General features: G+C 40.5%; 1 protein-coding gene across 1 annotated transcript in view; it reads left to right on the top strand.

Annotated features, from left to right (window-relative positions):
- dacha (dachshund a) overlaps positions 1-9657 on the top strand; it is a 14302-nt gene extending 4645 nt beyond the window's left edge. The window contains exons 2-11 of the mRNA XM_068331710.1: positions 1192-1302; positions 5478-5626; positions 5939-6093; positions 6456-6600; positions 6838-6891; positions 7010-7149; positions 7243-7390; positions 7531-7656; positions 7925-7984; positions 8591-9657. Of these exons, the coding sequence (XP_068187811.1) occupies positions 1192-1302; positions 5478-5626; positions 5939-6093; positions 6456-6600; positions 6838-6891; positions 7010-7149; positions 7243-7390; positions 7531-7656; positions 7925-7984; positions 8591-8628 (1126 nt within the window). The 3' untranslated portion in view covers positions 8629-9657. The remainder of the gene's footprint in view (positions 1-1191; positions 1303-5477; positions 5627-5938; positions 6094-6455; positions 6601-6837; positions 6892-7009; positions 7150-7242; positions 7391-7530; positions 7657-7924; positions 7985-8590) is intronic.
- Positions 9658-11667: the final 2010 nt, after the last annotated feature.

Here is an 11667-nt window from a genome sequence, read left to right on the forward strand (position 1 = left end):
CCCGTGCAGCTTAGACATGCTAGTTTTTTCAATGCACAGAAATGAAAACTAAATAAATACTAAATGTAATTATCTTTTTAAAAAATTTCTGAGTGTAACTTGCAGGTAAATTTGGTTTTGATCAGTGACAATCTTGTTTGTGTCGTTAGATCCAATCAGAACTCTGGGATCAGTGTGTCTGAAGACTCACAGGTCACAAACCTGTGTGTGAGTGTGTGTGTGTGTGTGTGTGTGTGTGTGTGTGTGTGTGTGTGTGTGTGTGTGTGTGTGTGTGGACACGTACGTTTGGGTTTGTATGTGTGTGTGTTCTACATAAAGGACATTTTGTCCCAATTTAATAATAGGTAGAAACTTGTGGACCCCCCCCCGCCCACACACACACACACACACACGTCCGCAGAATAAATTAAATTCCTCAGTAATATGTGTGTGTCGAAGGGGGAATGTCTCAGACCTGTCAATCAAACGCTGACCTATGTACACCCACAAGACAGTATGTGTGTGTCTGTGAAGAGGTGGGTTTTGTAACCATGGCAACTGGTCTAGATTTATTTTTATCAGTCCAATTATTTGAGTATTTTGTTCTATTTAATATTAATAATACTAAACTAAACTCTTTGATCTCTTAAATGGTTTTACTGGTTGAAATGTTTCAACCGGTTCAGCGTTGACGTTTTCATTTAAGCATATTTTTGCATTTTTTAAAAGAATTTAAATTGTAAATTCTATTCTTTGATAAAAAACACATTTCATCTTTTCCCTTTTTGATAATGTCACACTTTATTTTAATTAAACTACATTCACAATGATATTATTTTAAGTACTTCCTGTTTTTCTATTGTTTCAGGGATTTTAACATTCTAGTCTTTCTCTGAGCGTTTCTGTCACAAACGGAGCGTCTCTTCAATTCTTCCCCGGGGACGATCGCCATTGAACATAAAAGATCGTAAGAAGTGAAAGGGAAACAGGAGATGAAACAGATTAATTCATGAAGTTATAATATGAGATTAACCTGGAATGTTAAAGAGTGAGCAAAAGGAAAATGAAAGGCCAGAGCTATTTAATTATTTACGCCTGTTGATTTAAAGTGGAACCAGTGTTAGTAGTTCCTGATCCTTTAAGATGGTCTTCAGGTTTATTTAAGACCCATCTTATGTTATTTTTAAAAAATAAATATCGTCTCCTCTTCAGCTCTCGACCAGGTCGTCCTCCAAAGCGAACCCTAGGGATGGCCACCATGACCGATGGCTCCAGACTCCTCCCACATGGTCTGATAAGCCCCGCCCTATTGTCACAAACAGGTGAGGTTTTTTTTTATTGTTTTTTTTTTTCTTGACTCAAAGTGAAATAAAAGTGATAGGACATTTTATGAAAGATGGTATTTAAAGTTTTACTTTACTACATCAATCAGCAGTAACTCTGTCACAGTACTTTTAAATGGTAATAATGATGATGTCAGGTCTGAGAACAAAATAGCCGATAATAAAAGTGATAATGTAAAAAAAAAAGACATTGACAGACAAAGCTGGGGCATCAGAGTCTAAGTTTAGATCGCTACACTAGTTCATCTTCAGTTACAGTGTAATTAGGAATTGAACTCCACTCTGAGAGTTCCAAAATATTTCCTCCACATGGATTAAAATATTTTCAGAATTTTAAATATCAGAATTCATTTGGTCAGGTTTTATTGTGGACAAATAGGAAACTGATCAGAGAGCTGTGTGTTATAATAACATGTCTGGTATATGGATGTCGCACCCAGAACACACGTGTGCATGTAGAACGTGATGATGTTACCTTCCTTTCCAGAGCAGCTGATTCAGTATTGCCTTCCTCACTTTATTCCAGTTTCAGTTTGGATGTTGGTTACCATGCCTGATGTTTGACACCATAAAGCATTTGGTCAACTTTTTCACAATCAACGTAAAATCTGTGATGATAATCCAGTGTCAGTAGAGTGTTAATGTCAGTAGAGGAAGCAGAGGAACAACAATAAACCTGATAATTCAAGAGTTCTGTTATAGGAAGATCAGACCCCCAACACGCCTGTTTATTTAGGGAAGGAGTAAGATTGTGTGTTTCTACAGAGATTAACTGTGCGTGTGTGTGTGTGTGTGTGTGTGTGTGTGTGTGTGTGTGTGTGTGTGTGTGTGTGTGTGTGTGTGTGCATGCGTGCGTGTGTGCGTGTGTGTGTGTGTGTGTGTGATTAGGGCTATAATTAGTATGCGTAATTAGCAGATGTCAAAATGACTGACAGATTGGAGTCTGACCTGAAGCAGTCCTGTGTGTGTGTATGTGTGTGTGTGTGTGTGTGTGTGTGTGTGTGTGTGTGTGTGTGTGTGTGAACTATTATTTTTTTTCTCCAAAGCAAGCTGCTTAAGCAGATTTAAACGCGTGTGACTGTTTGTAAGTTGATCCTGATTCTTTGAAGCTGCAGACAGATGAAGCGTTACGGTGACATCATCGCCAGAGTTCTGTGTGTGTGTGTGTGTGTGTGTGTGTGTGTGTGTGTGTGTGTGTGTGTGTGTGTGTGTACAGAACAGTATCTGCAGAAATTACTGCTCCGTATTGACGTGAATGTGAATCACCCACCTGACACCCACTGGAATGGACTGTTTGATGTAATTTATGGAGCCCTCCCCGGCTGGACGTTCCACTACACTCTACTGGTTCCTGTAGGTTAAATTGCCTTTAAATTATGTGGAGCAGTGTGAGCTTTCAAGGTGATTTCTTTATTGTGTGTTGTGCTGATCCATGAGTGTTTTTAAACCCATTTACTTTAATGATTAACGAGTTCAGCCATTGCTTCCGCCGAAGAGGTTCCCCTGTTTTTGGCCGTTGCCCTAACTTAAACTGGTGTAATTAAGTGTACATCAGACTTCTACTTTCAAACCTTACTCATATTTGTCCTGTAGAATCAGGTGGAGTATCGGGTCCGTCTTCCTGTGCGTATCGCTGGTTACAGATGGACTAGTGCTCCAGCAGGACTAGCCTCCCTCCGCTCAGCAGCAGGAGAGCTCTTAGCATCCTCGCCACAGGTACCAGGTTCAGTTTGGGTAGCGGCTACAGGTGGGGGCAGGTGGGTGTGGCTAGGAATATAAAAAATGCATACATGTATTGACCTAGTTTGCACTTTGAGGTCAATGTTTATCCACTTTTGTTCTTAGGGCTGCTTTGATTGCACAGAACGTACCAACTTTGTACTTTATGTAGGTTACTGTCATTCGGTCTGTCTCCTCTGTGTGGTGATGCTTCATGGGTAATCCTGCCCTCGGTCAGAAGTCAAAAGGTTTATTTACTGTAAAGAAACAACAGTAGGTAAGAGATGAGTCGCTGTGGTGCAACAGAGCGATCTCTGTATAAAAAGGGCCACGGAGTCCCTCCTCCGTGATGAGGAGGTGATTAGCCGGTGTGTGTCCCCCGTAAACCCGATGAAGGCCGACCAACAGTGGAGTCTTTTCATCTTTCTGCTCAGCAGCTTTAATCCAACAGAGACGCTCCAGTGGTCACAGGGAAGAGGAACCACATACCAAACCTTTCACCTCCGTCACCTCCCTGACAGATCTGACAGCTTAATGAAAACACACACACACACACACACACACACTGAAACACACTCAGGTTTTTATTAAATATACTGAAACTGACGTATTTTTTGACCGAGGTCAGAGACGGCAACATCAAAAGAAAATGATTAACTCTAGAGACACACACACACACACACATGCACACACACACATATAAAGTTAATTACAATGTCGTAAAGGTTGAGAATAAAGTCTCATTGTTTGCAGAGTCCCTCCCAGAAACAGTCTGGATCTGTTCTCATACAAACAGACACACAGTGGAGTAAAACAATAAGGTGCTTTTACTCAAGTGGGGGATTCCACAGAGATGAGAAGAGGCCTGATCAGTTCAATTATAACCGGATATCTTAGAGTCACACTACTCAGGCTACAGGAACCTGAATCTCCAAGAAGATCCTTCAGTTTATCGGACCCCTGGTGGTCTCCGGTAACAGACACTGACTGATGATCAAATCTTCAGCATCTTGCAGCTTCCGTTCAGGTTAAAGCATTTCCTTTATCAGGAAGCACCATGTATGAAATGTAATTTTTTTTTTTTTTTGCCAAATGTATTTTTGTATATTGTAAAAATCTTGTGTTTTTTGATCAAAGTGGAAACAGCTTCATTTCTTCCGTCTGATTACAGCATCGGTCAGTGACAGTTGAGACAATTCCGAACTGGAAACAAGATGTATTCCATCAAACTGACATGTCTTTATTTACTGTGTGTGTGTTTATTATGAAATCACTCTGGTGCATCTCACTGTTTCTTGTCTTCACCACCTGAAAGCGTTCCGTAATCGAATTTCTGCTGTAAGAAATTGTTCTGATGCATAAAATATATTTCTCTTTATCCATATTTTCAGGAAAAAAAGAAAGCGACGTTTCTTTACTTGGACTGCTTTTGTACATTTTCCCTCATGTTTGACGCCCAAACCACTAGTGAATGCGTCGTCTAAGTGTCATGTGACCTTTAAATCACACCAGTTAGCCACATATTGTGGTCCACAAATTTTAAGTCCACCACAGATAAGATTAGAACACCAAACGCGTGCTAATCCGCTGAAGAAAATAGTCCCTCTGTTTCTCCTGTTACAGTCTGGATAGCTTTGTTAGGTTAGGTTAATAATTTGACTTTTGGATGAAGGATCGTTGTAATGAAAACACACTGGTGGATCTTTGTCCTTCTAGTTATTAATACTTAGAGCTTCAGTTGGAGATAGAAGACGGATTTCTCCTCTATTTGATCAAGCTTACAGTTGCTCCTTCTAGTCTTTCCGCTCAGATGAAGACAAACTGAATTTCTGAAACCCCGACACACAGAGATGAAACATCCAGCTGATCTGAAGCCAGACTTCAAAGTCTCTTGGTATTTAACGCTCCAGTTTCCGAAGCTGAAATATCAAGAGGAAAAGAAACAGAACCTCCTGCAGGGAAACACCGAGAACAAAAAGATTCAAACTTTCTTTGTCTTTCTGTCCTCTCATTCGTGGGGAGTGTTTTCAGCGAGCCGCAGGGCTGGGGGGGTGAGGGTGGAGGGGGTCTCTGTCCGTTAGTTAGCAGGAATCCCTCGTTAGTTCTAATTGAATTCATTAAAGGTGGGGATTAATTGGACCTGCAGGGAGAGAGAGATGGTCGAGAGACAGCAGCAGTCACCGGAGACTTAAAGGCTGCCAGTGTTATTAATTATTGATCACTCATCAACTTTTACAAAACATTGGTTCACGTTTATCTTCTTCATCTCAGAAGATGAAAATGTGAGGCAAGAAAGTATTAAAATGAAATGTGGGGAAAATTATTTAAATTTATAGATATCAGATTTTGCTGATCTGTAAAAAACTGATATTTAATGTAAAGTCGGACGGGAATTTTTTTTCAAACAGAATCAGTTTTGTTTCTGATGGACCTTCTTCTCTCTGCAGGTTTGACCGCCGTGACGATGGCCGAGGCTTTGAAGCTTCAAAAGATGAGGATGATGATGGGTTTCCATGGCAACACCGATCAGCTGCAACATCACAATGGAGAAAGAACGATGTCTCCGTCGGAGAATGACGACACAGGCGCGTGATGACATCATCATCAGCGTCACCTTAGCACCAGGAGCGTCAGGACATTAACTCACATCTCCTCGCCTCTTCCCTCCTTTAGGAGGCAGTGAAGGATCCTGGGAAAAGGAGCAGCACCTCCTTTCTCCTCCGACCACGGTTGTAGCGACTCCTCCTGGTTCAGCCTCCCTCCACCTCAACACTCTGCAGCAACACAACACCCTATTGGCCAACCGTGAGCCACAGCTCTCACTTGATTGGATAACTTTACAGTTAGCTTAGCATTTTATGCTACTGTTAAGTGTTTGGAACTCTGCTCTCTCTCAGGTCTGTCAGACCTTCCGTTTATGGTCATGCCACACCCCCTCCTCCCTGTGGGCCTGCCTCCTGCCAGCGTTGCCATGGCGATGAATCAGATGAGCCAACTGAGCAGTTTGGCAAGCATGGCCGCTGTGTCACAGGTTCAGCAAGAGGAGAGCAAGGTGACTGCCAGCTAATGCTAATGCTAACAGTAGTAATCACAACAGAGTAAAGTGTTAAATTGGTCATGGTAACTAATGGGGCTAATGCTAACAGAGCTGATTATAACATAAATATTATAATATAGGGATGATAGTGCTAAGACACTAACAATGCTAAGTATTATGTATGAATGGTAGCAACGCAGCTAATTGCTAATCCCAGCAGCTTTAATATGAACAGCATGTTGAGGTCATGCGTGTAATCCATATGTGTCCACATCAGAACAAATGTCAGTTCTGATTTTGCTAAAGTCAGTGCTAACAGCGCTAATGATGAAAAATATTAATATTGCTGTTTTCTTATATTAAACATCTCCATTCAGGACTCTCCTCTCAGAAGCCCCTCTCCATGCTCCTCCCCCAGTGATGATGAGCTCCACCCCCAAGAACCAACCAGCCAATCACCTTCCAGAGCATCCTCATCCACTACATCATCACCTCGTCCTGCTGCTCACACACCAGAGCTGGGTCAGTGTTCACAGATGGAAAATAATGTTACTGCTGACATTATTTATTTTATTTTCAATTTTCTCTTTCTATTTGATGGTGGGAAAACAAATATGTACAAAATTGTGGCCCAAATTAAATAATAACCTGATTTTACGTGGAACAGAGATGCTGAATGATCACCTCTAGGATTGATTTCCTTATCGTGTGGGAAAATTTACTGATAATATTAATAACTAATTCTACTGACCTCTACAGACGGTGAAAATGCAGAAAGAGAAAACAACATAAAAGAAGTGTTGAAAGAAAAAGGTAAACGACTGACCAGAGCTGGTGATGTCACTGAAACAGCTCAGAGGAAAGTTTATATTCTGATTCATGTGGTCCCTGGATCAACATGAAAATTTCACCTCCATCATTTTTGTAACAGCGGATCTGTTGCCCCTCCCCCTCACCAAACCGACCTATGAGAAGCTGCCGCTCGCAATCAACCACACAAGACCTGCCTTTGCCCCCTTCTTATTGGCAGAGGGTCTGTCATCCATGGAGACGCTGCTGACCAACATACAGGTGATTTAGTGGAAATTGAAAAATAGCATATTAATGTTAAGATGTCAGCAAAAAAGTTGTTGAAATGATGTTTACTTAAAATAATGTGGTCAGGGTCTCCTGAAGGTGGCGGTGCAGAGCGCTCGATCTCAGGACAAACACAACCAGATGGAGAGGAAAGAGTTAAAGCTGGAGCTGGAGAAAGAGAGAGACGCTCGACAAACGCTCCAGAGACAGCTGAGCTCTGAACTACAGACCCGAGGTGAGACAGGCTAACGCTGATAAAGTACATACATGCTTGGTGAAGATGGTTGAGGTGAAGTCGGTCTTTAACATCAGAGCAAACACTAAATACTAAAATTCATTCTATTCTTCCAACAACACGTTTCTCGTGTTCATCAGTGTCGATCCAGAGGAGGCTGAAGAAGGAGAAGAAGGCGAAGAGGAAGCTGCAGGAGGCTCTGGACTTTGAGTCGAGGAGGAGAGAGCAGGTGGAGAGATCGCTCAAACACTCCGACACGATCACAGGTGAGTGGAAACAACAGTCCTCCTCCTCCTCCTCCTCCTCCTGATCCTCCTCCTCTTCCTTCTCCTTCATTTCTGGACTCATTTCTTCACAGTCCTCCTTTATCTTTCTCCTCCAAGGAGTTTAGAAAGATGTCAAAAGTGCAAACCAGATGCTTCCTTACACCAGACCTGCAGATCAATCACATGACCTTTACAAGGGTTGCCACTGAAGCTCAGCTAATAGTAGTGAAGCTCCACTGATTGATCACATGATCGTTTTGTCTTTCAGATGCATTGATCCCTGAGAACGAACTGGAGAACAAACAGCAGGAAAACTCTGCAGCTCAAGGTAAAAACAACTATTATGCTTTTTCTTTTGAAACTTAAACTATTGGATTAATGTGAAAATATTGTTTTTACACATTTTTATTTAAAATGTTGATTAAATGATCTCACAGACACACACACACACACACACACACAGGTGCACACACACTGTGCCTGTTTATGTGTGTGTTGACTGTGAAATTGAATCAGGAAAACAATCACAAACTGCACAGCAGAACTAAACACACCCAAACACACACACACACACACCATCTAACAGTGTTTACACTGCAGTGTGTGTGTCTGTGTGTGTGTGTGTGTTCCTCCTACACTGACGTGATAATAAATTTCATTTATCAGAGCAGCGATGCGCTGAAGTGTTAGTCGCTCCCAAGGACCAACAATATGAACAAAATGTGATCCTCCAAACTGGGATCAGTAGAACGGATACGTCCACCAGTGAAACATCTTGATCCAAAGACATGGAAATATCTGCCCTCCACCCGATGATGTCATCAATTCACATTACGGGTTTATGTGCTTGTGTCGAATCGAGTGTGTTTTTGTTTTTGTAGTTTTTAACAAGACGCTGAATTGAAAAACAATGAGTTTCTGTGTGTTTCTGCAGAGAACCGACCCTTCGTCAAACCGCCTCTCCTCTTCTAAGACGACAGATTGATGGAGGGAAGAATTGATCGATGAAGAAGGAGCAGACTTTCACTCCAGCGAGGATGAAGCTTCTGAAACTGAAAAAACAAAAAACAAAACAAGACAAAAGAGGAACTAAACACCCCAAATCCCATAAGCCACTTCTGCTTCCTGTTTTTGATGAGAACTAGTCATTATTATTGTTACTATGATTGTTATTATTATTGTCATTCTTATAATTGTGTGAACACACTGACACCTTGGCACTGCAGAATATCTGGGGCACATCCTGTCCTGGATCTGAACTGGGGGGTCGAGACTGAACTGGTTTGAAAACCACCCTCAAAAACTGAACTGGGATCTGCTGAAATAAGCTGTTGATAGATCTCTGATGCAGGGGGCGGAGCTTAAACCTGAATATATTTCACGTTTCTTTAATGCTGTACAACTTTCTTTAGCGTGTGGTAGTTAGTCGTTGTAGTACTGGTGCTACCCGCTGTAGTACTCGCTTTAGTAGTAGAAGTACTGTTACTATTTATTTGTCAGGATTAACCTTATTAAACACTGATGATCAGAAATCTACCTGCTTAAAACTTCACTTTTACTCCCCGTTTACGAACCGTCAATATAAACAAAGACTGAATTTCTTGTTCATTGTTCTTCAGCAGTAAACAAGTCAGGCGTTACAGTACAACATGTCAAGCTAAAGGATGTAAATACATACGACTAATCATTATCATTCATCCAGATGTGAATCATCTGCAATAAACCAGAAATGAACATTTCTACACGTCCATGATGTTATTTCAGTGTCAGGTTTTTGGTATTTGTGATAATATACAGCACAATAAAGGGCTTTGTGGATTTTACAGAATGGAAAATAAAAAACTCAAGTCATATTTACAGTGCTGACATGATGAGGCTTCAGATGGGGGCAGAGTAGTTTGATGTTTCCGAAACAGAAATTAAAAGTCCAATTTGAACTTGAATTGAGATAAAATCCTCATTAAAATTCACATATATATCATAAAATTAGCTGAATTTTAAGTGCTGCCATCCTTTAAAAAAAGTTTTTTCTTTCATTTAAAGGAGGTTGGAAAAAATGAGATGATGCTGAAAAACTAAAAACCCATCAGAGTTCAAATAACATGTTGAAGATGTGTTTTGTAAAAAAAACAAATCTCGTGAATTTAAAAAATAAATAACTTTCTGTAAACAATATTTTAGTTTTATTTCCTCACTGGTTGTTGCTACAGGTTTTACCTGATGACAGACGACCTCCAGCTACACACCCAACCTTATTTAAAATGAGAGAAATGCGTACAGGTACGTCTTCATATGCAGACAGCTGGTCGGTGCATTTGCAGATTTGGGCATCATAGAGGAGCAGCTAAAGTCCCTTCCCTTCTGGTTTACACCAATTAAAGACAAAACTGGTTCTGCTCTCTGATTGGTCCAAAGACGGAAAAGCTGGAACTGAATCCATCATTATGTAGAAAGGTTCACCTCCAACCAAAACACAGCTGTGTGTGTGTGTGTCTTTGTGGGTGTGTGTGTGATGGATGGAGGTGTGAATTGTGTCGTGACATTAACCCGCTGTGTTTTAGCCCAGTTTTCACTCCATCAAACACACACTGTTCCCACGGCGACCCAGTTCCAGTAAGTAAATGAGAACATTGGGTCACCTTTTGGCTTCATCGCCTCACACACTCACACACATTGAGCTTTGTGTATAAGGTACGATCTGATTGGTCAGCTCGGTCTGTCACTGATAAATGAGGCTGGCAGTGCAGGAAGCTGAGCAACCAGAGGAACAATAGAAATTTATTATGGAAGAACATTTGGTGAAATATTTTAAAATATCATCCATAATCAAAACGTACAAGTTAAAACATCTCAGTATCACTAACATCAAGTAAAAATCAAAATGTCTCTAAATTACTCCAATCTACATGACTTTTCTAGTGTTTTATAGAGATCTGCTGCAAACATGTATGTGTGTGTGTTTGTGTATTTAAACACATCCCACCAGAGACTCATTCAAGTAACTCTGGGATGGAATGGACCTTGGAATCTTTTGTTCCATTGCTCTATGTGACAATAAAATTCTGTGCTTTATGTATAAATATAATTAAATTCAAATGCTATTCAAACTGGTCTTATATTTATTGAAAAAAGATAATTTTACTACTATGCCAAATATAAAATAAGGGCTAAATAACTTGGCTCCCAGCTGTAGCATGTTTAAAATAAAGGAAATTGTCATTTATTTAAGAAAATTAGTTTGGACTATTTAAACTTCAGTCTTTTGTGATTTTGATTCAACGTGATCTTCCACTGGAAGCAGAAGCTACTTAGAAATGTCAAAATTCCAGTTCTAAGTATACAACTACTCCACAAAGGACTGAATATTAAATATTAATGACATGATAAAGGAATAAATAAAAACATCATCAAATTAAAGCCAAAAACAAAACAAACTTGTTCTTTGATGTTCATCCTACTGAAAAAAAAAAAACTACTTCCTGTTGAGGATGCGGGTGGGCGGAGCTCTGAGGCTTCGTTAGCGTACCCGACATGTTGTTAGCATCTTCAGAAACAACCACATACATATTCATCAGTCCAGCAGTCCATCATCTCCACACTATGGGATAATTAGCCAACACTCATTAGCCTTGTTGACGCTTATTTGTAGGGTAAATAAGTCCAGTTGTCCGTCAACAACAACAAACACAAAGAGTTTGATCTCCTAATGAGCTTCTGTCTTAACGAACTTAATGACGTCGGTAACAGCAGCCCCTTAACAAGATCAACAAACATTAATTAGTACAAACACACCCCCGTCTCCGCCCACTCGGATTATATATTGCATCTTAAAGAAACGTCCGACTGGATTATTCTGAACGTCTGAAATTTACATTTCTTTATCAAACAACTGATTTCTATTTGAAGCCAAAGCACCCACAGAACCCGTCCACCAGATATTCCTCAAACAGAGATAAACTTGTAAACGTGACCCCCAACACCCCCTATAGAAACTTCAGACAAACCAACAGA

The sequence above is a fragment of the Antennarius striatus genome, chromosome 13 (assembly GCF_040054535.1).
Source record: "Antennarius striatus isolate MH-2024 chromosome 13, ASM4005453v1, whole genome shotgun sequence".
Lineage (NCBI taxonomy): Eukaryota > Metazoa > Chordata > Actinopteri > Lophiiformes > Antennariidae > Antennarius > Antennarius striatus.